The 27,697-nt window shown below is 36.9% G+C and overlaps 1 protein-coding gene and 1 pseudogene across 1 annotated transcript in view; one reads left to right on the top strand and one right to left on the bottom strand.

Moving 5' to 3' along the window:
• Positions 1-27,697, bottom strand: part of USP32 (ubiquitin specific peptidase 32) — a 164,461-nt gene that overhangs the window by 115,681 nt on the left and 21,083 nt on the right. The window contains exon 4 of the mRNA XM_068977410.1: positions 18,257-18,384. Coding sequence (XP_068833511.1) covers positions 18,257-18,384 — 128 coding nt within the window. The remainder of the gene's footprint in view (positions 1-18,256; positions 18,385-27,697) is intronic.
• LOC138082748 (V-type proton ATPase subunit G 3-like) lies at positions 388-12,991 on the top strand (annotated as a pseudogene).

Raw genomic sequence — 27,697 nt, 5'->3', positions numbered from 1 at the left:
TTTTGTTGAACTTTAATCAGAAACTGACCTATACTTCTTCTGTTCCATGTGCCTTTTGCTTCCTCAGTCTACATCTTCATCTCATTTAAAGTGTCTTGGAACTTATTCTCGTAGATTTTTTAAAAGTCCTTTGAAATGGAAAAAGATTTATTTGATCCAGTGCTGTATCATCCCTATTTATTTTTATTATTTTACTACTTTTTTTTGCATTTTTATTTTATTTTTTTCTTATTTATTTTTTTTAGAGAACTTTTTGGGGGGAGGTGCTGTGCCAGGTCTTCCATTGTGGCATGCAGGCTCTGGTTGCGGCATTAGAACTCTTGGTTGCAGAATGTGGGATCTAGTTCCCAGACCAGAGATCACACCCAGGTCCCCTGCATGGGGAGCATGGAGTCTGAGCCACTGGATCAGCAGGTAATTCCTATCAATCTTATTTCTTAAATGTAAAATTTACAGAAGGACAGCTCTTAGGACAGCTCTTCTGAGAACTACCTTCATAGTATTTCTCACTGAGACAAAAAATGAGCAAACTACAGTATTATACTGTTATTAGCTTGATCTATCCCTCCAGCTAAGAGCCAGGAATGCTCAGATCAGGATCTTCCGAAACTTACGCCAGTCCATGCCCTCACCTACAACCTTTGGTAGCTTATACTGACCTAAACACCACACCATGTAACTATTAGGTATAGGTAAATACTACATAACTCTATGAGAAATGGAAAAATCAAGACCCAACTCAACAATTTATATGAGGATGTGATAAACACTGTGTAAACAGCCAATTTTACTTAATTAAATCACAAGGGCAACTAGAATACTTATTACAAAATCAAAGAGGACAGGTTATAAATACCTTCAATATCATCATTAGCACAATGCCACCCACACAATAAATTTTCAGGGAATAATCACTGTTGAAAATATCTAACTGAGAAACAACCAAGAATACATAATTATGTAAACCTATTTCTAGTAGTCAAGGAAGATTTTTTTCAATTAAATAAATAAAAATATTTTCAGGTAAGGTAATAAACCTGGCATTTTAGAACATGCACATATATTACCATGATTCCACAGACATGCCACATGTGGACTCCAGGAACTAGCGCCTGGAGATTTGGGGGTCCGTGACTCAGTCTGTCATACTCTCCAATTAGAGTAGCTCCAGTCCCAAGAGGGTGAGACAAACTCTCATTATTGGCTTTTTCCTCTCTCTGTTGTCCTCTGGCTTGGCTCTGATAGGACGACTAGAAATGGGAGCTCAGGGAAAGGAAAAATATTATGGATATTGAGAGGAGGAAGCAGCTCAGGAAAGATGTTTTTGAACTCCTGGATTTGTCTCCAAACTGCACATGCATGGATGTGGCCCTAACCAGCATGGATCTGACCCTAAACAGAATTACAAATTGAAGACAGATCAACACCCAGGTTCCAGACTGTCCACTGGGTGCGCTGCACATGCAGTACAGATCCAAACAGCACTGCAAAGGCTGAGAAACCTTCACTGACACAACCGAAAGAAGACCGGTTGGAACTTACAGCCTGAACCATCAATACCCACAGGATGATAAAAAGAAATATACAGTTGTCCCTTGGTGTCCACAGAGGACTGGTTTCAAGCTCCTGGCAGATGCCAAAATCCATGGATGCTCAAGTCCCTTATATATAATGGAGCAGTGGGACTTCCCTGGTGGTCCAGTGGTTGAGAGTCTATGGGTTCAATCTCTGGTCAGGGAACTAATTTCCCACATGCCATGGAGCAACTAAGCCTAACTGCCACAACCACTGAGCTCATGCACCGTAACTAGAGAGTCTGTGCACCACAACCAAGAACTAAAGAACTAAATAACATTTAGGAGAACTAAATAACGTTTGTTTATGTATCTAAAAAATTGTCCTTGGAGAAATGTATTTAGTTAGTATTATACCACAAATGGGAATACCAGACCACCTGACCTGCCTCTTGAGAAATCTGTACGCAGGCCAGGAAGCAACAGTTAGAACTGGACATGGAACAATAGACTGGTTCCAAATAGGAAAAGGAGTGCATCAAGGCTGTATATTGTCACCCTGCTTATTTAACTTATATGCAGAGTACATCATGAGAAACGCTGGACTGGAAGAAACACAAGCTGAAATCAAGATTGCCAGGAGAAATATCAAGAACCTCAGATATGCAGATGACACCACCCTTATGGCAGAAAGTGAAGAGGAACTCAAAAGCCTCTGGATGAAAGTGAAAGAGGAGAGTGAAAAAGTTGGCTTAAAGCTCAACATTCAGAAAACAAAGATCATGGCATCTGGTACCATCACTTCATGGGAAATAGACGGCAAACAGTGGAAACAGTGTCAGACTTTATGATTTGGGCTCCAAAATCACTGCAGATGGTGACTGTAGCCATGAAATTAAAAGACGCTTACTCCTTGGAACAAAAGTTATGACCAACCTAGATAGCATATTCAAAAGCAGAGACATTACTTTGCCGACTAAGGTCCGTCTAGTCAAGGCTATGGTTTTTCCTGTGGTCATGTATGGATGTGAGAGTTGGACTGTGAAGAAGGCTGAGCGCCGAAGAATTGATGCTTTTGAACTGTGGTGTTGGAGAAGACTCTTGAGAGTCCCTTGGACTGCGAGGAGATCCAATCAGTCCATTCTGAAGATCAGCCCTGGGATTTCTTTGGAAGGAATGATGCTAAAGCTGAAACTCTAGTACTTTGGCCACCTCATGCAAAGAGCTGACTCATTGGAAAAGACTTTGATCCTGGGAGGGATTGGGGCAGAATAAGAAGGAGACGACAGAGGATGCGATGGCTGGATGGCATCACTGACTCGATGGACGCAAGTCTGGGTAAACTCCAGGAGTTGGTGATGGACAGGGAGGACTGGCATGCTGCGATTCATGGGGTCGCAAAAAGTCAGACACAACTGAGCAACTAAACTGAACTGATACTACAAACCAAGAAAATGTATAAGCGATTTAAAAGCCAATGGCACTTTATCTTGGTTCTCTATAAATTCTCAGAAAATTTATACAAAATTAACAGATAAATATTATAAAAAATGGATTTTATAAAGCAGAAATTCAGAAAAGGGATCAAGACTGGAAAACATCAAAATGAACTGACTTGGGGTTCAAAAACGAGGAGACAGTCCCTGACTTCTAGACCTAGAACTTATAAAGCTACCATATAAAATATAGATTAAGTCCTTTATATCAACATTAAATTTGATGAATGATTATTAAAATTTTCAAATTTTAATTTCATGAATGACTTAAATTTTCAAAAGTATCTATTGCTGAAATACAGAAAACCTCAAATTCTTCAGTGCCCTGAAATGGCTTGAGCCAATTAAGCCAAATACAAACTCTCACATACATGTATACCACAGAATATATAAACCTCTACTATACATTTTAGATCCACTAATATATTTAGTCATGATACCTGAACAGTTACTCTTTTCAAACACTCCTTTTTAAGAAAATACAAACTTTATTTCAGGATACCGCTATTCAACAAAATGCAAATCAAAACCACAATGACATACTACTTCACACACACTGGGATGACTATAATCAAATACAGTTAATAACAAAGTTGGGCTTCCCAAGTGGCTCAATGGTAAAGAATCTACCTGCCAATGCAGGAGACGCAAGAGACACAGGTTCCATCTTTGTTTGGAAAGATTCCCTGGAGAAGGAAATGGCAACCCACTCCAGTATTCTTGTCTGGGAAATCCCATGGACAGAGAAGCCTGGCGGGCTACAGTCCATTGTGTTGCAGAAAGATCTGGACACAACTTACCAACTAAAACAACAAATAACAAGGCTGGCAAGGGTGTAGAGAAATACTGGACCCTCACACACTGTCGATGGTAATGTAAAATGGTGCAGCAACTTTGCAGAACAATCTGGCAGTTTTTCAAAAGGTTAAACACAAGAGTTATCATAAGATACAGAAACTCCACCCAACGTATATACTTAAGAGTAATGAAAACATATGTCCACACAAATGCACAAGAATGTTCATAGCATCATTATTTATAATAGCCCCAAAGTGAAAATAACTCGAATATCTATCCATAGGTAAACAATAAACAAAATGTGATATATCCATGTAATAGAATATTAATCTATAAAAGGGAATGAAGAAGTGATTCATGCTGCAAGACAGATGCTAAGTCAAAGAAGCCAGTCACTGAAGACCATGTGATTCTACTTATATGAAATGTCCAAAATAGGTAAATCTATAGAGATGAAAGGTAGCTAGCATATTCGTTAGCTTAGGGCTGGCAGAGGAGAGGATGGAGAAAAAAAGGTTTCTTTTAGGGTGATAAAACTGACTGTGGTGATGGTTGCACAATTCTGTGAACCAACTAAAAACCATTAACTATATACTTTAAATGAGTGAATTAAAGAGCATATATTGTATGTCAATAATTAGGAAACTGTTAAGGGAAAAGCTGCTAGGGAAAGAAATACTACTATTTCATTTAAATCAAAGAAGGGGCATACATAGCAAAGTTGGTTTAATACACATTCCTGAAGACTGCTCCTGTAAGTCTTTTGATTCCTAATCTGAAATTTCTGAAAATCAAATGTAACTACAAGAAAAAGCAAAGATGGGAAAAATAGTTCAGGATGAGTCTTAACATGAGGTATTATATGCCAGTATAGTTTTCTATACAACTGTCAAAATGCCTTTACTGCTTCTGTCATTTAGAAACTTATGAAAAAATTATTCTTCAAAGAGAGAATACTATTAAATTTGCCACCCATACATAAAATAAAACTATTTTGCCTACTACTAATTTCTATGAACAGCACAAATTATAAACTGATTTTTAGATTCATAAACTATTTGAAGAGCTAAACTCTAGCCAGAAGCTAGAAAAAAACAAAAACATTTTCAGAGATGCTACTAACCTGATTTTAAAGGATATTTCAGCTTCTTTCATGAGGGGAAAAAAATAAAATTAAACAATTCTTAAGCCTGATTTCTCCTTCCTCTGAGGTCAGCTGCTTTGTACAGATGGAATTTTATATCTAGTATATTCCCACTGTTGTCATTAATGGTAATTTAACAACATGCAAATGATGTGATTAAAATTCACCCTCAATTCACTTCCTATATTTTATCTCAATGTCCCACATTACTTCAACAGCAAGTAAGGAAAAGTCACTAATTAAATCTTGCATCAAATTTTTTTTTCATTCATGGTTAGTTAGGAAAAGGAAGTCCAAAAAGCACAAAAATCCATGGAATATTAGAGGAAACAAAGACACCCCAATATAAAAGATGGATATGACATGTATATATGTATCTACCACAACTAAGATAATTAAGCTAAAAATACATCTACAAGATCAATGTAAAAAGTTGACCACCACCTCACAGAAAATTAAACTAAAAAGCTGTTGGAAGGCGTAGAACGATTTAGCCACAGGTATGAAAACTAAGGAAATAAAAATATAGGCAATATTTTATAGCAGCTATAAATGGAGCAAATCTTTAAAAACTGTGAATTACTCTGTTGAATGTTATAAAACATGGTAAATAAACTATATCTCAATTTTTTTAATAAAGAAGGAAACTGTTACAATTCCAGGAAAAAAACAAAAAAATTAATAAAAAATTAATTAATACTACAACATGTTGCAGAGAATATTTACACAGTTATAATGCTATAAATAACAAATACCAATTTAATCAAAGATTATGATACAATTGCATTGGGATGACATGGTATGGAGTGTGCAAGGATGTTAAATATCTTCTACCATTGGAAAGGAACTTCCCTGGTGGTCCAATAGCTAAGACTGTGCACTCCCAATGCAGGGTTTGATCTGGGAGGATCAGGGAGTTAGATCCCACATGCTGCAACTAAGACCCGGCAGAGTGGGAGAAATATCAATAACCCCACATATGCAGATGACACCACCCCTATGGCAGAAAGCAAAGAGGAATTAAAGAGCCTCTTGATGAAGGTGAAAGAGGAGAATAAAAAAGCTGGCTTAAAACTCAACATCCAAAAAACGAAGATCATGGCACTTGGTCCCATCACTTCGTGGCAAATAGATGGGGAAACAACAGAAACAGTGACAGACTTAATTTTCTTGGGCTCCAAAATCACTGCAGATGGTGTCTGCAGCCATGAAATTAAAAGACACTTGCTCCTTGGAAGAAAAGCTATGACAAACCTAGACAGCGTATTAAAAAGCAGAGACATTATTTTGCTGACAAAGGTCCGTATAGTCAAAGCTATGATTTTTCCAGTACTCACGTAAAGATGTGAGAGGTGGGCAATAAAAAAGGCTGAGTGTCAAAGAATTGATGCCTTTGAACTATAGTGTTGAAGAAGACTCTTGAGAGTTCCCTGGACTGCAAGGAGATCAAACCAGTCAATCCTAAAGGAAATCAACTCTGAATATTCATTGGAAGGACTGATGCTGTAGCTGAAGCTCTAATACTCTGGCTACCTGATGCGAAGAGCCAACTCATTGGAAAAGACCCTGATGCTGGCAAAGACTGAAGGCAGAAGGAGAAAGGGAAGATAGAGGATGAGATAGTTGTATGGCATCACCAACTCAATGGACATGAGTTGGAGCAAACTCCAGGAGATGGTGAAGAACAGGGAAGCCTGACATGCTGCAGTCCGTACGGTCACAAAGAGTCAGACACGACTGAGCAATTGAACAACAACACCATCACTGGAAAGCAAAGGATAAAATCTAAAATAAGAGTGAGGAGTAAAGAACAGTATTTAGAAAATGGAGGTATGTATATAAGAAACTATTACTGGAAAGTGCTTGCTTCTGGAACCATGATGAGATTTAAATAGGTGGAGACAAAGATTCTTGTTTTTAAATCTCTGATTCCACTTTAACTATATGCATATATCATTATGATAAAGATAATAATTCAGATCATAAATAAGAGTTCATAGGATTATAAAACATGAAGTATAGAGCAATTAACAGAAGAGCACTATAATTCAATATAAATAGTATAACTAAAACATTTATTGCATACGTTTTTTAAAGGCAGTTTTATTAAATAAAATATTCAACTGTCCAATGTATTTAAGTATATTCCTGTTGCTACTTATCCTGGATCATAATACACCCTGTATGATACAGCACATCGCAGAAACCATTAGTTATCTATATAATTATATTTTCTTTTCTTTCTTGTAATAGAACCCTAATTTTTTCTAAGATACTATCATACTTGTTCAAACTTACAATTTTTACATTTTCTAGCATCTCTTGCAACTGGGGAGAACCAATGAGATAAAACTGAAAGTCAACAGATGGACTTCCAGAAAGACTGATCAAATATGGCCTGGGTCCTTTATAATACAGTTTTCCCTGGTGGCTCAGCAGTAAAAAACCCGCCTGACAAGCAGGAGATGGCAGTGGGTCAGGAAGATCCCCCAGAGAAGGAAATAGCAACCCACTCCAGTATTCTTGCCTGAGAAATCCCAAGGACAAAGGAGCCTGACAGGCTAAAGTCCATGTGGTTGCAAAGAAGTCTTCTGCCTTCAATCTTTCCCAGCATCAGGGTCTTTTCCAATGAGTTGGCTCTTTGCATTGGGTAGCCAAAGTATTGGAGCTTCAGCTTCAGCATCAGTCCTCCCAATGAATACTCAGGGTTGATTTCCAAATTAACTTTGCAACTAAACAACAACAACCCTAACGATAAAGGGCAGCTGCCACTCAAGCCCTAGAATACCTGCCTTTGAAATTCTTTTACATAAAAGAAAAAATTAATGTATTTAGTCACTGTGGATTTTAGGTGGGAGAAGGTGGTTTATTATTTATCAATAATAAAGCCTGTATGTTGGCCCATCTACCCACATAACTTGATTTAAGGTCCATATTTGAAATCATCGTTTATTTTCTCATTCTGCTGAGACTTAATACTTGTGTTAAGTCACATGGTATTCTTGGATCTCAGTATGAGATATTCTGTAAGATGCCTCTCTCCTTGAAATTATCCTAAAGATGAAAAGTTCATGCACAGAATATAGAATAGTTTCTAAGTCCTATCTCCCCAAACATATGTAGCCAAGTTTTGTGACACAAGTCTGGTTATTTTCACAGGATATCCTAAGATACAGATATTAATTTTATTTATATAGATTACTATCCTGTCAACTTACTTTATTGTTAAAGAATAAATTTTGAAATTTATTATTAAAGGGAAAACATTAAATATTATTTTCAGAAAATATTAAAACATGTTAGTTGCTCCATATTCTTGGTATATTTATTTCATTAATATTTGTCCTACAATCCACTATTTTTCACGTTAAGAATTATCCCAGACCTGTGTCATATACCACATGAAACTGTTGACTGTTATACGCTAGTCATGAATCCATGCCATTAAATGTTTATGTAAGAGTCAGGAAGTAAGTTACTAATAAATATTCTTTTCAAATATAGAGAACAGAACATTCATTATCTTCTCTCTTTCCCTCAAGTCCAAAAGCAAAGGAGCCTTGCCTAAATAAAACATTCAGAATACCTCTGTACATTACTTATTTTATATCTCATAGACTGTCAGACCAATAAACTAACTACTCCCAGGAATGACTAAACAAACCAGATTATTACCTTCGTCTGAAGTAAATTGCTGCTGCCACCACACTGGATGGCAAGTCCTGAGATTCAGTTATACCCTCCTTTCTCATATCTTGCCTACTGAAGTCTATTCAAATACACAACTAGAAAAAAGACTCAGTATAAACTACAGTGTCACTAGACATCAGTGAGGTAAATTATTGGTATACCCTCTCAATTAGCTTGGCCCTGATTTAATATAATTAAATATTGTCTTTGAAGTTCTGGGTTGTAACTCCCCTTCTATTCACTAGCTTCCTTTAAAGCAAATATTTGTCCCGTATAACTTATCTATTCCCATCTGAAGGAAGAAATGGAATTTTCCGTAAACCCACTGATGGTTGAAGAAAGAAACCTTTAATATGCTACAAATTCAACTACTAAGTTTCAAGTGAAAATCGTTCTCCCTGGAGTTAGTATTCCTGAATTCTGTCTAGAGAGACTTCTTGGCTAGCTTTCTTCTTTGCTGTTGCACATCTTGATCCATGATGGTAAGATTGGATCCCTGTCTTCACCCTGGCTCCCCCTGTCTATCCTTATCTACTTTATTATCCATACTTTTCTTAGAAGCTAATTATCCTATACCTTTTATGATCAATGATCTCATTCTAGAATTGCCTTGCTGTAACTTTTGTTTTCTAAAAGTTTAATTTAACCCGTGACTTTAAACCAGGAGAAAAAGGTAGAACTCCAAATTTATCATTGAGAATTCCTTCCCTTCACTGCTCCAACTTTAACCTAGCCCACAAACTTCTCTCCTCCAATTCAGGCAGATCTCAAAGTCAGTCTCAAAGTTCTTGTAGAACATCACAATTTAACTGCACTTCAAACTCTTCTAATTATAGTCAGGCTGGTCATAAACCTACAAATTCCTACAATGATTCTGATGAAAGGTGTAAAGGTTCTTTTGCCTCAGAACTTAAGTGACTAGTAAAAGATCATGAAGTACATAATAAAGTTAGAACTAAAACCCAAATACCCTGACAAAGACTGAAAAGGAACTCATACATCTGTCAATAGTCAATTTTTATATTTCTGGCTCACTTTTCCAAGTAGATCAAATATTCTTCCTGAAAAGCTCAAAAAGTATATCTAATCAAATGTTTTACAAAGTTTTTGAGGAATAACTGAGGTACAATTACCTTCACATATTTTATGTTTACAATTTATGTTTTGTCATATGTCATACCATATCACTGAAATCATCACCACAATCAAGAAAAGTTTCAAACATTCCTATCACCTCAGAAGTTTCTTATCCCTGAGGAATTATCCTTCCCTCTCTTTCCACCTGCACCAGCATCAGTACCCAGTCTCTAGGTAAGCGTCATTTCATGACAGACTCTGTATTTTAAAGAATTTTATATGAATGGAATCATAGCAAGTTCTCTATTTTTACCAATTATGTTTTTATCTAGCATAATTATTGTCAGATTCACTCATACTGTCGAGTGTACAATAATCTTCCTTTTTACTGTTAAGTCACTGAATATAATTTTGCAAAGTAGTTAAAAAAAAACTTCCTTGTGGACTTCCCTGGCGGTGCAGTGGATAATAATCTGCCTACCAATGCAAGGGGACACAGATTTGATCCCTGGTTCAGGAAGATTCCACATGCTGCTGAGTAACTAAGTCCCCACGCCACAACTACCCAAGCCCACAAGCCCTAGAGCCCGCAAGCCACAGCTACTGAGCCTGCCTGCACCACTACCAAAGCCCATGTGCCTACAGCCCGTGCTCTGTAACAAGAAGAGCCACCACAATGAGAAGCCCGTGCACCACAACCAAGAGCAGCTCCAGTTTGCCACAACTAGAGAAAGTCCACACCCAGCAAAAAAGACTCGGAGCAATCAAAAAAAAAAAAAGGAATCAGTAGTCTAAAAAAAAAGAATACTCTCGGAAAAAAACATCATACTACATTTGTAACGAGCAGAATGAGCATTTTCAATATACTTCTGTTTTAAAAGGAAGAATGTCAAAGACTGCCTAATGAAGAAATATATCTTACTAGTACCAAACTCTCAGGAAAAGTAAGAATAAATTAAAGACTTCAATAATTTAGCTTTAGCAGCTAAAAATATAGGACACGACTTATTTAAAATATATTCCCATGAGTTAGTTATTAAATGTACATTGCTGAGAAAAGGTACTAACATGGGAGAAAATACAGTGGCAACATGCTGCTGCTGCTGCTAAGTCACTTCAGTCGTGTCCAACTCTGTGCGACCCCATAGACGGCAGCCCACCAGGCTCCCCCGTCCCTGGGATTCTCCAGGCAAGAACACTGGAGTGGGCTGCCATTTCCTTCTCCAATGCAGGAAAGTGAAACATGCTAGTGTGTGTATTATAACCCAGTTATTACACACTATGATTTTGAATTAATTTCAAAAACCTTTTATACATTCACAAAAAATCATTGTACAACAAGTAACTATTTTAAATAATGGGAATAAATGAGACTGTTACTAAAAACAACACTGTAAAAAAAAAGGATAGACTATACAATGATTTCCTTTTAAGCCATCATACATTAACATTTTCCAATAAATAACTTGCTATCCTGTATTAGTTTGTGTGAATATAGGAGGATATACTGTCGTTTCTTCAGGCCATTTATTTCCTGAGAAAACACCCATGAAAGTCTCAAAACTGAGCAGAATGTTCCTTAATTGCAAAGTTAACCCTAAAAATCACAATTTTGGATGACTATAAAATGTTATATATTTTTGAAACTACAATATATGAATTGTATATATTTGTATGCAAAATCACAACATATATATAGAATGAAAAAGTTAACCATTACACAGTTAACAATTATGTCCATCGTTTTTTATAACAGAATATTTGGGACAACACCTTAGATTCTCAGAAAGGTGCTTCAGCATGTTCCTATGACTTGAGAGAGATCCAGGGACAAAAAAGTATACCTTAAAGCTATAAGCATAAATGACTCTGAACACAAATTCTTTTCTCTTCATATTTTCAGGCAGCTACTCATAAAATATAAAGCATCAAGAAATTACATTTAGAAGTACATTAAGAAAGGATACTCATATTTACCACTTAATGACAAAAATATGGAAATATAGAAAGTTCATTTCTTACATTTTAATATAAATACAGAATATAATAACTCATACTACTCAAAGATGATAGTCTAAAAGATAATAACTACCATATACAAGGCAAACATAAAACCATTCCATTTCTGTTACAAATTTATTAGGTAGGCACTCAATAAAATACAGCTGTATTTATTCCATGGGCAAGCAGAAAGGGGGAAAAGGATAACAATGAATACGCTTTCCTTCTACATTCACCCAAGTTTAGAAAACTTGGGTTGTTATTTTTCCCACCATTTAGAATTCATTTTATAAAAAATTTCCAGCTTCTATAGTCAAACTTGGCTGAATTTTATCAGCTAAATTTAGGCAGAGGTTTTTAACACTCTCAACTATCCATTAAATCAACCTTATTTTATCTTATAATACCAATTAAGGAATATGCTATTGGATAGACATGTCTTATCAAGACTGACTTGAAAAAGATATCAATTATTTTCATAATCTACTTCACTAGTCATGTCAGTAGCTCACTTTATACACCCAGGATTCAAAATAAGTGATTATGCATAAGTTATTTTCTATAAGAGTAATTTTTAGTACCAATGTAAGTGAGTAACTTCTTTGACATCTGGCATACCACTTAGAACATTCATAATTTATGTAATGTATTTGACGCAATGTTTTATACAAGGAGTTCCCTCATCCCATTATGCTTAATGACATGTCAGCTCTTCTACTATAAACTTTGTTTTCCAACAGTTTATGAAACTTGAAAAACTGCTCTAGGATAGCTCACTCTGTCAGGCCATTTGTAACAGGCAGCTGTGCTTAGAACTCACTGTTGACACAACAGTGTGAGCTGTGCAGTGATTCCTCAAAGGATGAATAGATCCATCACTTGCTAGAGTCACAGAAGCTGCCTGACTTGAAGCTGCCACCAGGACCAGCCAGTCACAGGGAATCCACCACCTCTTCCAGGCAGAGAAAAGGGACAAGGACAAACTCAAGGTAGCCAAGAGAAAAACCAAAATGATTGCACTAAGCCAAGTAAGAAGAGATGGCAGCTATTGACCAGTACAGAATGCAAAATCAGCAGTTTCGACAGAAACACGCTAAGACAATGGGCTGTCAGAAGTAACACCTCAGGAGAAACAGAAGTGGAAACACTGAAGAAGATAAAAGAACTGAATGCAAGCTACATCAAGTCCATGGAAAGTGTAATCAACGAGCTTTTAAGCACCGTCTGATGTGAAACCAGAAATCCATCCAAACTATAGAACTGCCAACTAAATGTGCACCCTATGGTTCAGTAAGTGGTATCTACAGATAAAGGAAAAAATTGCTCTAGGATAAAACTTGGCAGTTAAGAACCATCAAGACAATGATGTACTTTTTAAAAAAGTCTATCTATAATTTTATAAGAAGGGAATGATATATTCTCTCACTATCTTCATCTAACATAGCCTTTGGAATCTTTTTGGACCAGTCATACAGAGAGAAATATTTTTAAAAAATAAAATAAAATTTAAGAACTAGCATGAATATTACACTATGAACAAAAGTGATTCAGTTGGACTTCCCTGGTGGTCCAGTGGCTAAGACTCCACCTCCCAATGAGAGCAACCAAGTTCAATCCCTGGGAGAGGAACTAGATCCCACATGTCAAAACTAAGAGTCTGCATGCTACAACAAAGATTGAAGATTCTACATGGCACAACCAACACAACCAAATTAATAAATTTTTTTAAGTGACGCAGTTAAGATAAAGACAGTGGATATTTTACAGATTCTAGTTCCAAGGAAAGATTTTAAATCAGTATCCTGCTTAGTTTTCTCCTGTTAGCCATAAGGTCAAGATTAGTATTTCATGTAACAAATGAAAACATTAGTTGCTTTTCTCTGGTTGATATATCATTTTAGTCTTTTATAGTAGTCAATGATCAATAGCATCAAGAGGTAACAGTCAATGACTAGAGTTGTCAAGAAAGTTGTTACCCATGATGCTAGTAAATCCAACATAAAGGAATGTAATCAATAATACTGATCAACTAACATCAAAACAAACAAACAAAAATCACAAGCCTGTATTCTATGGGTAGTCCCCCTAAACCTAGACTGTCTAGTAAATGCATGTCTCAAGTCCCAAGGGCCATCTAAATGCAATATGAATACTTCAGCATAAATTTATCAATACTAGTGGAAAAATATACTACTAATCAGTTTCTTGTTTGCACATGTTGATCACTATGCTAAAAACACTCCAGGGTCTGTGATTGTTTTTGCTTAAAATGTGCATTTTCCTCTAATTTGGAAAAGATTTAATGTTCAAAGAGGAGTATGGTTTCAGCATCCTTCTGCACGAAGATTCCAAAACTATCTTTCCTTGCTCTTGATATTATGTTATTACTACTACTGTGAAGAAAAGCTCTCATTAACTAGGGAATAGAGTTCTTTCTCCATCCACAATTGGCAGCTTATAGGGGTTCTGTGGCTTTTCTTATAAAGGGGGGCTTCCCTGGTGGCTCAGATGGTAAAGCATCTGCCTGCAATGTGGGAGACCCAGGTTCAATCACCGGGATCTGATACTGGTGTTAAAACACGACTATTACTCAAATCATTATTTTCACATCTCACCAGGAGTAGGTGACCCTCTTCACCCAGATTTAAGGCCCAAACTCTCCAAAGGACTTTAAGAAAGATCTCACAATGACTATATACAGTGGAATGATTATTTCCTTAGCTTTGCAACTAATCACTTTGTTTAGAAATCCCCTCATTTCCCTGCAACTAGAGAATACAGATCTTCCATTCTATGAGTCTGCCTACACACTATCATCTAAATTCAAATTTCAAAACTATCTGCCCTGATTTATACTTCCATTCTACTTCAAATGTACTATTTCCTCTTTAACAAATAACTATGTACTCTGCAAGGATGAAACATACTCATAAATTCATTCCTTTTTCCAAATACACACAAAAGTTGATGAAATCTATCTATTAACCTGCCTGCCTTGGAGAGATGCCTGAAATAAGCAAAAGGCTCATTTTATACAAATGCTGAAACTGTTCCAGAACTGAGCTTAATAGGGATGACTCGTTCTTTTGAGATTACTGTATGAGACACTATACAGATACCCGTTACATGAAAAAACACCAGAGATCAAAGACAGAAGTACTTGATTACTTATAGTACTTTAAAACTTACACTGTGTTATATGTACTAATCAATACTCACATGCTAAAGTACCTCTCACTTAAAATAAGCCTAGGTCAGTAAATAATAGAATAAATGAAGCTCACCACCATCATCACTAAAAGCATTTATAAAATTCTTTTTGTGTTTAATACTGTGGTAGAATTTACACACAAAAATGTGTAAGCTGCAAAGAAACTGAAATTTGAAACTATCACTGTAGATTTTACAATTTGAAATTAAGACTGTTCTTGTAAAACAATTACTTGTTATTCTAGCCAGTGATAATTTTTAACACATAGTCCAAAGGACAGAGACTCGTGAAATAGTTTTGGGTACAATGAAATGTACAAAATATTCACATATAAATGACTCTACAGGGAGTTCCATTTTCACCGTAGCTGTAGAAAGCCTGAAAGAGTGTCACTCCTAACCAAAAAACAAGAAAAAACCGTTTAACTATCATCTTACATTTCTTGAGCATATCAGAGCTGAGATAACAGGGAAACCTGTATTTGACATTTCAAGGATAGATTCCTCCAAATCAACAGGGGGAAGAGGCAACTACTATGCAAGAAAGTAAGAAAAAGAATCGGCTAAAATTTTAACGAAAGTGCCATTAATCTATTTCCTGTTTTTATAGAGTTGGCTACATTTCATGCAAATGGAACAAAAAAATTATGTGGTCTTTGTGTTTGGCTTCTTTGACTTTGAATGTTTTAGAGGTTTATCCATGAATGTAACAGAAAACTTCACTCCTTTTTTATTAACAATATTCCTTTTTACAGATATATCACATTTTGTTCTATTGATGGACATTTGACTTGTACACTGAAAACTATAAAACATCACTGAAAAAAGTTAAAAATATAAATCAATAGAAAGGCATTCTAATTTCATGAATCAGAAGATTTAACATATTGTTAAAATGGCTGTACTCTGAGTCAATGCAACCCTTATCAAAATCTCAGCAGCCTCTTGCAGAAATTGAAAAGCTGATACTAAAATTCATATGTAAATACAAGGGACCCAGAACAGACACAACTTGAAAAAGAATAAAGCTGAGGAGATGACACTTTCTGATTTAAAAACTTGTTACAAAGCTAGCGTAATCGAGATAATGCAATATTGATGCAAGGACAGACAGAAATCAATGGAATAGAATTGAGAATTCAGAAATAAAACCGTATGCTTATGGTCAATTGATTTTCAACAACAGTGATAAGAAAACTCAGTGGGAAAGAATAATCTTTTCAACAAACAGTGCTACGACTGTAACTGAAGAGAAGAAACTTGACTCCATACTGAATCCATTCCTTTAACTCTAACCCCTGTGCTCTGCTGCCTCTGCTTAGTCATGCAGGCTCTGCACCTTTTGTAAAAGAATGATGCTATAGCCTGAAACATACAGGAGAGCCCATTCTCAAGGCTCACTCATACAGAGATAAAAAGTTGTAGAATGGAGAATAACTGTTATCTCATAGGAGGTCTAGGAACATTGTGATCAGACCTGCCTGGACAGCTGTTAAGAACAAAGGTACCAAAAAGTTTGCAACAACCTGCCACACCTTCTCTCCCCTTTCACTATAAATGCCTAACTTCTAATTCAGGTATAAGATGGTTCTCTGGGATACTAGTTGACCATCTATCTTCCTGATCTTCTGGCTTTTGGAAAAAGTCTCTATTTTTGGCACTAACAACACATCTCTTGATTTACTGACCTGTCAAGCAATGAGCAATAGGAGCTTGGACTCAGTAACAGGACAACTAAAAAGCTATTTCCAAAAGAATGAAGTTGGGCTCGTTGCACCATACACAAAAATTAGCACAAAACAGATGAGACCTAAAAGTAAAAGCTAAAATTCTTACAGGGAAACATAAGAGTAAATCTTTGTGATCTTAGTTTCGCAGGCGAAACAAGGGATGAAAGGAAGAATGGGTAAGCCCATCAAGAGAGTGAATTATGGGCCGGGTGAATATTTTTGCAAACCATGTATCTTATAAGGGCCTGGGATCTAGAATACATAAAGAACTCTAACAACTCAAGTATTAAAAAGACAAACAACCCAATTAAAAACTGGACAAGGACCTGAATGGACCTCTATTTATAGATATATAGATGGACACATGTAAATCTTTATACAGGATCCAAAGAAATAAATCAGATATTCTAACCTAAGTTTTCTGGGCACCACGAATTTACAATCTGACATTTTGACCTAAGGAAGGAGCTGAAGAAAAAGAAAGGCTTAAGTTAGTATATATTTGAATTTGGAAGAATGTTGTTTTAATTACTATGGATTCAGTTTAAATCCCTTCCTCTAATTGGCAACTTATATTAACTCGTTAAATTGCTAGTTATATCCTAAAATGAAAAATTCTAAATTCCAAATTTTTATATTATACTAGCATTTAAGACAAAACAGGAAGATGAATTCATACTGAAAAAAAAGTCCCAATAAATAGTATTAGAAAAAAATTAATAGTCATAAATCCAAAATAAAGATGGCAAGAAAGTACATAATAATTCTACACAAGAATAAATGATAAAATTAATACAACATATATCCCCACCAAGAAAAAGAGTAAAACACACGTAAAAGAGCAATAAGTATACTTTCTATATTATAAACCATAAACTCAAAAGCACATAGCACAGGTTAGAAATTGCAACTGTCACTAAATAGGAATAGTGAATTAAGGTTTATGAAATACACTAAGCTTAAAATTCTTATTACAATTTTCATTGTTTTATTAATTGTATTCTCATTTCACCTTTCAAATGACATATTACATAACTGTATATATACCTAACTGTACATATACTTTATTCACTGTATAAGGCAATGAATTTAATGTTAGAAACAGGATATTTATACCAACTTAGCTCACTGTATCTCTACCTAAAAATTTTTCATGGACTCTAAATAAGACTTTACAAGTTTCAATAAGCTAGTGTTCCATATACAAAACTTAATTTTACAGAAATAATTTAATTAGGTCTTACTATATGGAAAGCTTTAAAACTCAAAGTTTATAAAAACACTCCCAACATAAAAAGGACATGTCGGAGTGACAAAGTTCATAAGAATAAGAAGCCAATCATATAAATGGTCCCATGATTATGATCTGTGGCTCTTAAAGATCAGAAGTACACAGAAGCAGAGCTGCACTCCTGCAGTTCTCCCATTTGGCCTCTAAGAACACAGCCATATTGACATCTAAAGCAAGACCTATTTACCTACTCAGCAAGAAAATAACTGTAGGGAACATTAAATCAGTCAAGACCAGAAGAACCCTCAAGAATTCAGACTGGTGGATAACTATCTCAAAGGAAAACTTAAGAGCATGAAGATTACCTCGGCAACTTTTGGAGGCACTCCATCTCCAAGCACTTCCCTGATGAAGCAGTGCTGGCCCATGTAATACGAGAGTCCACAAGTCCTCTTGAAGGCATCTTTCAGTCGTTTCAGCTCGACATCTGTAACTGCAATTCAGAAACAGAAGATGGGTAAGAAACCTGAGGAGAAAAGATGTCTCTCAAAATCTTTACTTTTTTTTCAACCCAGTTTCTAACAAAATCTAGCAAATACTACTTCTCTTCCTAGATAAGTAAAATAAATCCAAAGATATTTTTTAGAATTCTAATATTTTCAAATTTAATCTTAAAAATAAACATGAAAATTCTTGACCCACTGTCTTCAATTGGCAGAACATTAAATTATGCATACAAATTCTAGGCAGGAGTAAAGAAGAGGTAACAATTAGCAGGTAAGCTGAATGGCATTAGGCTCTGACATTAATACCTTTTCAGCAGCAATGTCCTCGTTTCCTCTGGAATAAAAATTATATTATTTGTACTCTTTGAGCACCTATTTATCCATGCTCCCAAGTTTAGCTTAAACTGTATCATCCTCAACAAAGAAAGTAACCTATAAATAGACTATAATTTTTAGACATCCACTAACAAAAAATTACTGAGCCATTACTTTATTTTAGGCACTGAAGTCTTTCACTGAATAGAACAATCTCTGTCTACAAGGAGAGAAAAATATTCTTTAGTACTATGAGGTCAGTGAAGGTACCACAATGGTACCTTTAGCCCATGCTAGAGAAGAAAGATAAGACTTCTGGATGGAAGGTTGGATGGAAATTTAAAGGCCAACCCAAGCGAAATGGACAAGGGCATGCCAAGCAGAGATAATAGTTTGTTTCAAAGTATACAGAGCATGATGTACAGAGTTACCAGAACAAAATGAACAAGGCTGGGAGTAGTAAAAGATAAACCTAAGGCAGTTATTGACCAAGTCATAGAAATTCTGTTCTGACACAGTAAGGAAGGGATTCTGTCAGACACAATTCAGGTATGAACTCCAGGCAGATAGGAAACAGAACACAGTCACATAAAATTCAGGTAGTTCACCAGTTCTGTGGTAAGCAAAATGTGGAAGCAAAAGGTGGACTGCTACTATGAGGAGAAAAAGGAGGAGCTATTTGGGAACTATTTAGAAGGAAAAGTCAACAGAATTTGAAACTTAACTGAAAAGTAGAAGCAATGTAGAATAACATTCAGGATTCTATGCTGAGAAATTTTGAAGGATGGTCTTAGCATGTAGAAAGAGAATGTAAGAAAAAAAGTGAGGAAGGAAAAATGATAAATAATAAATTAAATGATTAGTCATGTATGGATGTGAGAGTTGAACTATAAAGAAAGCTGAGCACTGAAGAATTGGTGCTTTTGAACTGTGGTGTTGGAGAAGACTCTTGAGAGTCCCTTGGACTGCAAGAAGATCCAACCAGTCCATCCTAAAGGAGATCAGTCCTGGGTGTTCACTGGAAGGACTGAAGTTGAAGTTGAAACTCCAATACTTTGGCCGCCTGATGTGAAGAACTGACTCATTGGAAAAGACCCTGATGCTGGGAAAGATTGAGGGCAGGAGGAGAAGGGGATGACAGAGGAAGGTTGGATGGCATCACCAACTCAATGGATCTGAGTTTGGGTGGACTCTGGGAGTTAGTGATGGACAGGGAGGCCTGGCCTGCTGCAGTCCATGGGGTCGCAAAGAGTCAGACACGACTGAGTGACTGAACTGAACTGAAATGATAAGGACATACTGAAAATGAGCAACCTTCAGGAGACCCACTGAGTTTTTACAGTTCTGAGTGTAAAGTTTAGGAAAGGTTCGATGAAAGTCATGAGCAGGTAGCTGGCAATTAAAGTCATGAATAAAGAGCACAAATGACATAGAGACAAAACTGGAAGAAAGCAATGCTTACAGTCCCTGCTGAGAAAGGAAAAAGCATTCAAACAAGACTGACAAGGAATACTTAGGAAAAACAAGAGCAGCTTCCAAAGGACAAGAAGAAGGGGCTGGTCTACACACTCAAGGAAGGCAGAAAGGGCCAGCAAGATAAAGACTGAAGAGTGCCTGGCACACAGATTATCATTCAAGAAAAGTCCGTGGTAGGGAGGGAAAGTTCACAAATTCTACAACCTGTAGGGCAATGATAAAACAATAAGAACTAGTACTCAAAGAAGCAGCTACAGAAAAGTATAACTACTAGATGCTTGATTCATTAAAAAATGAATGCATAATATTAACATCCCCAATCTACTGATGTTTCCCCTTTTTAGAATGCAAAAGTGAAAAAACAAAACAAAGATAATTTTATAAGTTACAGTTATGGAGAAGAAATTACTTCAGCTGCTGGAATACCTGTTTCTTCAGTATGCCTACTTTTCATTAATGGCTTTATAACAAATTAGGATGCTTGTAGTCCAGAGGAGGAGACAAGAAAAATCAATCACTGTGAGAATTTATACACTGTTGGTTACAGATATTTGAAGGAATGCTTGGTAATATGTTTAAAAAAAGCAATGATGACTGATGACTAATGAATCTACTCATTTATAATATGAGAAGACACACACATAAACTTTTTAAAGCATTTGTAAAGGCAAACAGGGCTTCCCTGGTGGCTCAGGGATAAAGAATCTGCCTGCCAAAGCAAGGGACGCAGGTTCAATCCCTGGCTTAGGAAGATCCCCTGGATAAGGAAATGGCAACCCATTCCAGTATTCTTGCCTGGGAAATCTCATGGACAGGGAAACTTGGCGGGTTACAGTCTATGATAGCCAAAATAGTCGGACACGACAGAGTGACTAAACAACAACAACGAAAGCAAATAGACAGATGGAATAAGCTATTGTGTAGGCACAAAACAGACTATCAGACACTAAAATACTGCCAGAGATCCATATTTACTGAAAATAAACAGTATTTTTAGTAAAAAATAAAATCTGACAATTAGTTCACCTGTAGACAAGGAAAACCTAGAAGTGTTCACTATACAAGTGAAACCTTGAAAACTTTCAAAATAAAAATTTAGGCAGGATGGAAAACAAAAGAGAATCAAGCCTAGAAAATTTAAGGTAGGAAAACATAATATTAATTTAGAAAGAAAAGGTAATTTCTGGAAAAATTAGAAAATTCAACACATGGGTCTTTTCTTTACCTCCTTTCTCTTTACAGACTTCACTAAAATTGCAGCAAGAATAAAAAAAGGACACAAACTCCCAAGGACAAAGAAAATAGGAGAAAGAAGAACTGAGCAACTATGACAGTCAAATCTTTCTGGGGAACATTAGTGTCTGGAGGAGTGGTGACTCACTTAAGCAGACCCATGAAAATTGAAACCTAAGCAATCGAAACCAACTGAGAAATGTGGACAAGAAAGTAAACTAACTTACCCTGTCTAGAGCACCCAAAAAAGGCTCTGGAATTCACCATACCAATTACCACACAAAAAAAGGGGGAGGGTAGCAGTAAAAAGAGGGATGGAAGAGAAATTGGTTGAAAGTTACAAGAGAAGTGCTTAGACTAATCAGAGTCAGGCACCAATCTACCATCTAGCCACCGCACACCACTTTTAGATGTAGGTATATATCAAGAAACCAAAGACACAGTCTCTGAGACACTGAGACAGAAAGGCTCCATACTCGACCACACCAGGTTTAGCTGACAGCTACAAGAAGGACCATGAGGTATGAAAAAAAGGTGAAGATTAAGTGAGCATCTGCATTGCGCTGCTCTCCTTCCCCTATTCTGACATATATATCACCTGGGCAGAATCAATGAGTATTATTCTCTGAAGAAAGTAAATGAGTCTAGAACAGAGACCTACTGTTACTGACATGGGGTGAGGGGGATGCCGCCATTCCCCTTTTAAAAATGGCTGAGTTCCCAAAAGGAAAATCTACAAGTCAACAAGCGATACACTCAAACATAATATGAGTCTTCCAATCAATCTTTTAATGCATAAACTATTTAAAATAAAAAGTCCGTTTGATAGTCATTATACAGTTAAGCATATACTTAACCTTATGACCCAATTAATTCCACTCCTTGTTAATTACACAAGAAAATACTGCACAGAAATATACATAGGAGCTTTATTAACAATAGGAAAAAAAGCTAGCAATAATAACCCCTTGATAAAGGAACAGGTGATAAAGTAAATGCAGTATAGTCATACAATGGAATAGTATTCTGCAATAAATATGAAGAAACCACTGATCCATGCATCAACATAAATGAATCTCAAAAACTACACTAGGCAAAATAAGCCAGACACAGAAGAGCATATACCATATGACTACATTATATATCAAAGTTGCAAAGAAGCAAAACCAGTTACGGTGTCCAAGACAGTAGTGGACAGGTAGTGAAGTAAGGAGTATGTGACTGGAGTTGTAGGAAACAGACACCTGCAGAGAGATAGAAAGGAACTATGCTGAGGTGTGGAAATGTTTTATATATTTGACTGGGGTGGTGGCTACAAAAGTGAGCAATGGTTCACTTATTGAATTCTTAAAATCTATGCATTTTACTGTATATAAATTATGTATCAATAGCACAGACTGAAAAAAAAAATGAATGAACAGTCAAGGAACACCAAATATTGAGGGAGATTTCAATAAGAAAATTACCAAGACAAATAGGGGAAAAGAGGGGTAAGTAGAAATAATGATGAAGGATGAAAAAAAGTGAAAACCTCCAAATATTCTCAGAAAAGGAGAATAAGAAAATTGCATCCAAATAAGAATAGGGTACTATAAAAATATAACAAGGGAAAAAATGTAACACTCTCTTGTACCTTTTGCAGAAAGTTACAGGAGACTGTCCTACAACAAAATGAGGGGGTAAACAAAGGAAAGAAGACAGATCCAGGAAACTCTGACTGTAGCAGTTCAGTTCAGGCACTCAGTTGTGCCTGACTCTTTGTGACCCCATGGACTGCAGCACACCAGGCTTCCCCCCGGAGCTTACTCAAACTCACATCTATTGAGTTGGTGATGCCATCCAACCATCTTATCCTCAGTCTCCCCCGCCTTCAAATCTTTCCCAGCATCAGGGTCTTTTCCAATGAGTCAGTTCTTCACATCATGTGGCCAAAGTATTGCAGTTTCAGCTTCGGCATCAGTCGTTCCGATGAATATTCAGGACTGATTTCCTGTAGAATGGACTGGTTGGATCTCCATGCTGCCCAAGGGACTTTTTTTTTTTTTTTTTTTTTGCCCAAGGGACTTTTAAGAGTCTTCTCCAACACCATAGTTCAAAAGCATCAATTCTTCGGCACTCAGCTTTCTTTATAGGAGTACATCAAAGCTGTATATTGTCACTCTGCTTATTTAATTTATATGGAGAATACATCATACAAAATACTGGGCTGGATGAAACACAAGCTTGAATCAAGATTGCCAGGAGAAATAATCAATAACCTCAGATATGCAGATGACACCACCCTTATGGCAGAAAGCAAAGAACTAAAGAGCCTCTAGATGAAAGTAAAAGAGGAGAGTGAATAAGCTGGCTTAAAACTCAACATTCAGAAAACTAAGATCATGGCATCTGGTCCCATCACTTCATGGCAAATAGATGGGGAAACAGCGGAAACTGACAGACTTTATTTTTGGGGGCTCCAAAATCAAGGCAGATGGTGACTGCAGCCATGACATTAAAAGACGCTTGCTCCTTAGGAGAAAAACTATGACCAACCTAGACAGCATATTAAAGAGCAGAGACATTACTTTGCCAACAAAGGTCCATCTAGTCAAAGCTATGGTTTTTCCAGTTGTCATGTATGGATGTGAGAGTTGGACTGACTGCAACAGGAGAGAGGTAAAGGAAATTTCCAGGATGATTAAGGTATCTGAGGAGGACAGCTATGCAGTAAGCATAGAGAACAAGACCAGATTAGAAATGAAGAAAGGACCCCAGAATAAAAATGGAAAGTCTGACAGTAAACTAACACATCTGACCACAATGATAATATCTTAAAGAGGTATTTCACCCTCAAAAAATAAATCTTGGGACTTCCATGGTGGTCCAGTGGCTAGGACTCTTTGCTCCCAACGCAGGGGGCTCGGGTTCAATCCCTGGTCAGGGAACTGGATTCCACATGCTGCTACTGAAGAACCAGCTCAGCCAAATAAATAAATCTCAAGGACTGGTTTTACTTTAGGTTTTGCTTAAACTAAGGAACTGTAGAAACATTTCAACTACACCTATAACACTCATGAGAGTTAAGAAACCAACTAGAATCTTATTGAAAACTACTGGAACAGAATTAAAATCCTTTCTCAAACAGGAAAAGTGAAAGTGAAAGTTGCTCAAACAGGAAGTATGAAATAAGACAAGGGAATAAGGGAGAAACTTTGCCCTTCTCATATCAAAACAAATTTTCAAGAGAATTGAACACAAACCTCATTCAACAAAAAGCCTTGATTTCAAGACATCTCAGTTTTCAAAATAGTCAATTAGTGAGAATTAGCAACTCACACTCAAATACAAGATATGGTAAGAAAAATAAAGTACTTGATAGTCACTTAATGATTAGAGCACGAAAGTATTGATAAAAGCCAATTACACAGAAAGGGCAAATACTGAAACAGAAATAAAGATTATGGTGTTTACCACAGAAACAGAATCCCTCCAGTAAGACCCTCTGAAATGCAGTCAGTCAATCAATCATTAATTAAAGGTTACTGGGCCCTTACTGATCACATGCCCAAAAACTGTGCTAGGCCATGAGGAACACAAAACTAATAAGTCAACTTTGCCTTCGAGGAACTCAGCCAAGAGACAAGACTCATGAATAAGCAATAACAATACAGTAAACATGAAAGACATAGTTGTGCACAGGGAAGAACACCTAAAAAGGGGAAAGAGAGCTCCCAAACTACATTACTAAGTACAACGGAGAATGAAGCAGATAGCCAGTTGTGATTCTAGTGACTGTTTGCATATATATATATATGTATTTCATATCAAGATCTCCTTACTGTGATTTCTTTTCACATTTGGACATCCATAGCATGACATTCTCAAGACCTAGCTGACCTATAATAAACCTAATATAGCAACTTATCAATATAAACAACCTAAGCTGAAACTCCAGTACTTTGGCCACCTCATGCGAAGAGTTGACTCATTGGAAAAGACTCTGATGCTGGGAGGGATTGGGGGCAGGAGGAGAAGGGGACGACAGAGGATGAGATGGCTGGATGGCATCACCGACTCGATGGACGCGAGTCTGAGTGAACTCCGGGAGTTGGTGATGGACGGGGAGGCCTGGTGTGCTGTGATTCATGGGGTCGCAAAGAGTCGCACACAACTGAGCGACTGAACTGAACTACCAGTTACGTTTATAAGAGAAAATACGTGTCTTCTGAGCTAAGTAGGATTTATATGCATGTGTGCTCAGTCACTCAGTCGTGTCCGACTCTTTGTGACACCATGGACTGTAACTCACCAGGTTCCTTCGCCCACGGAATTTTCCAGGCAAGAATACTGGAGTGGGTTGCCATTTTCTACTCCAGGAAATCTTCTCAACCTAGGGATCAAACTTGCATCTCTTGCATCGCCTGCATTGGCAGGTGGATTCTTTACCACTGTGCCACTTGGGAATACAGAAGTAAGATTTACAGCTTGTATCAACTGGTGTACCAGTGACTGATGTGGCTGGATTTGGTTTAAATGTAACCACACATCTGTGTTTCCTGGACACCTTCTCATCTAAGACTTTCCCATCCTCTCTCATTACTTGGTTTTCAGCGCAGGATGAAAGCAACAGTATACTGTGTGAGCTAAGGGGAGGATGCTGAAGTCACTCCAGGCAGTCTATATCCCAGTGAAGGACTACACAGTCAGGGTGGTGAGCACTAACAAGAAACTTGTGCTTCTTTAATCAGAGAAGGCAATGGCACTCCACTCTCCACTATTTCTGAACCAAATTTCATTTGATCCTCTCCCATCACTACCAATAAATACTGTCCAAATAAATGAACATACATGTGTAATTCCAACGCAAAAGGCCAGAAACATAAGGCATCTCCTTTGTATTTGACTATTCTCAGATTCGTCACTGGGAAAAAAAGTTGTATGAATAAAATATTCTGTATCTCCTCTGCTCTGGAACACAAGTTCAAGAATAAAAGGAATTACTGGTGGTAGTAAAGACTAATGATGCAAAGTTCAAAAACGGAAATACTGGTAATATAAATGATGAAGTGGGGCCTGTGGAACCCTAGAAAACACATATTCCTTCCCCAGCATGAAGCTGCTACTAAGTTCCAGGCACAGGCTGCAATGTAGCAATGAGGACCCCAAGAATGTAAAAATTTTGTGAAATCTCTCTACTTTAAAAGTATTAGCAGTTAATTAAAAAAATTAACCAACATGCAATCTTAATAAGGCCCACCAGCTGCCAAGTTTGGAAACCTCTGGTCAACTGGTTATGAGCACACACAAAACATACATATATTTGAATCTAACACTGTCACTTATGTGAGTGTGTGTGTGTGTGTGTATAAAGACTTAAATACAGGAAAAGAATGGATGTCTGATAATGACAGTCTAGGAGGAGAGGAAGGGATTTCCAGCAGCAATGAGAGCAGCCCTGTTCCCTTTCCACTCCTAACTCTGGAAGAAAGTTGTGACAAATGAGGTCTGGAGGGAGGAGGTAAAAGTTCAAAAAAGAACAGTTTTTTTCTGCCCCTCTCCTTTTTCCTCTGCAGACTAATATTACCATTACCATATTGCCATTCCAGCAGACCCACCTAACCTTGGAACAAAGGGACGGAAGGAAAAGAAAAAGCGAGGAGGAGAAATATCAAGAAAGAGGAGGCAATTTCTGCAGGTATGACAGACAAGCATAGAGAAAGTATTGTCATTAATCTTAAAGAAGGCACCCAAGTCACCTCTTAGTATCCTCAGGGAATCGGTTCCAGGACAAGCACTGCCACTCCACTCACCAAAATCCAGAGAGGAACAAAATCTCTTATATAAAATGATGTAGTATTTGCATATGATCTAAAGTTCTCCTCTAGATTTTTTTTATACTCTGTATTTTAAATCATCTCCATATCCTTTCTAATGGGCTTCCCTGGTGGCTCAGCGGTAAAGAATCTGCCTATCAACACAGGAAACTGAAATATCCCCTAGAGAAGGAAATGGCAAATCACTCCAGTATTCTTGCCTGAGAAATCCCATAGACAGAAGAACCTGACTGGTTACAGTCCATGGGGTTGCAAAGAGCTGGACACAACTTAGCAACTAAACAATTCCTCATAATACCTAACACAATGTAAATGTGAGGTAAACTGCAAACACAACATAGATGCTATCAACATATAAATAGTTGTCTGCATGTAACAGGACTGGTAAATTGAAGTTTTGTGGTTTTTTGGAACTTCCTGGAATTTCCCCCTCCCAAATACCCTTCTGTAGACGGTATTT

Source organism: Capricornis sumatraensis, chromosome 8 (assembly GCF_032405125.1).
Source record: "Capricornis sumatraensis isolate serow.1 chromosome 8, serow.2, whole genome shotgun sequence".
NCBI lineage: Eukaryota > Metazoa > Chordata > Mammalia > Artiodactyla > Bovidae > Capricornis > Capricornis sumatraensis.
This window is presented reverse-complemented; position numbering and strand designations above follow the sequence as displayed.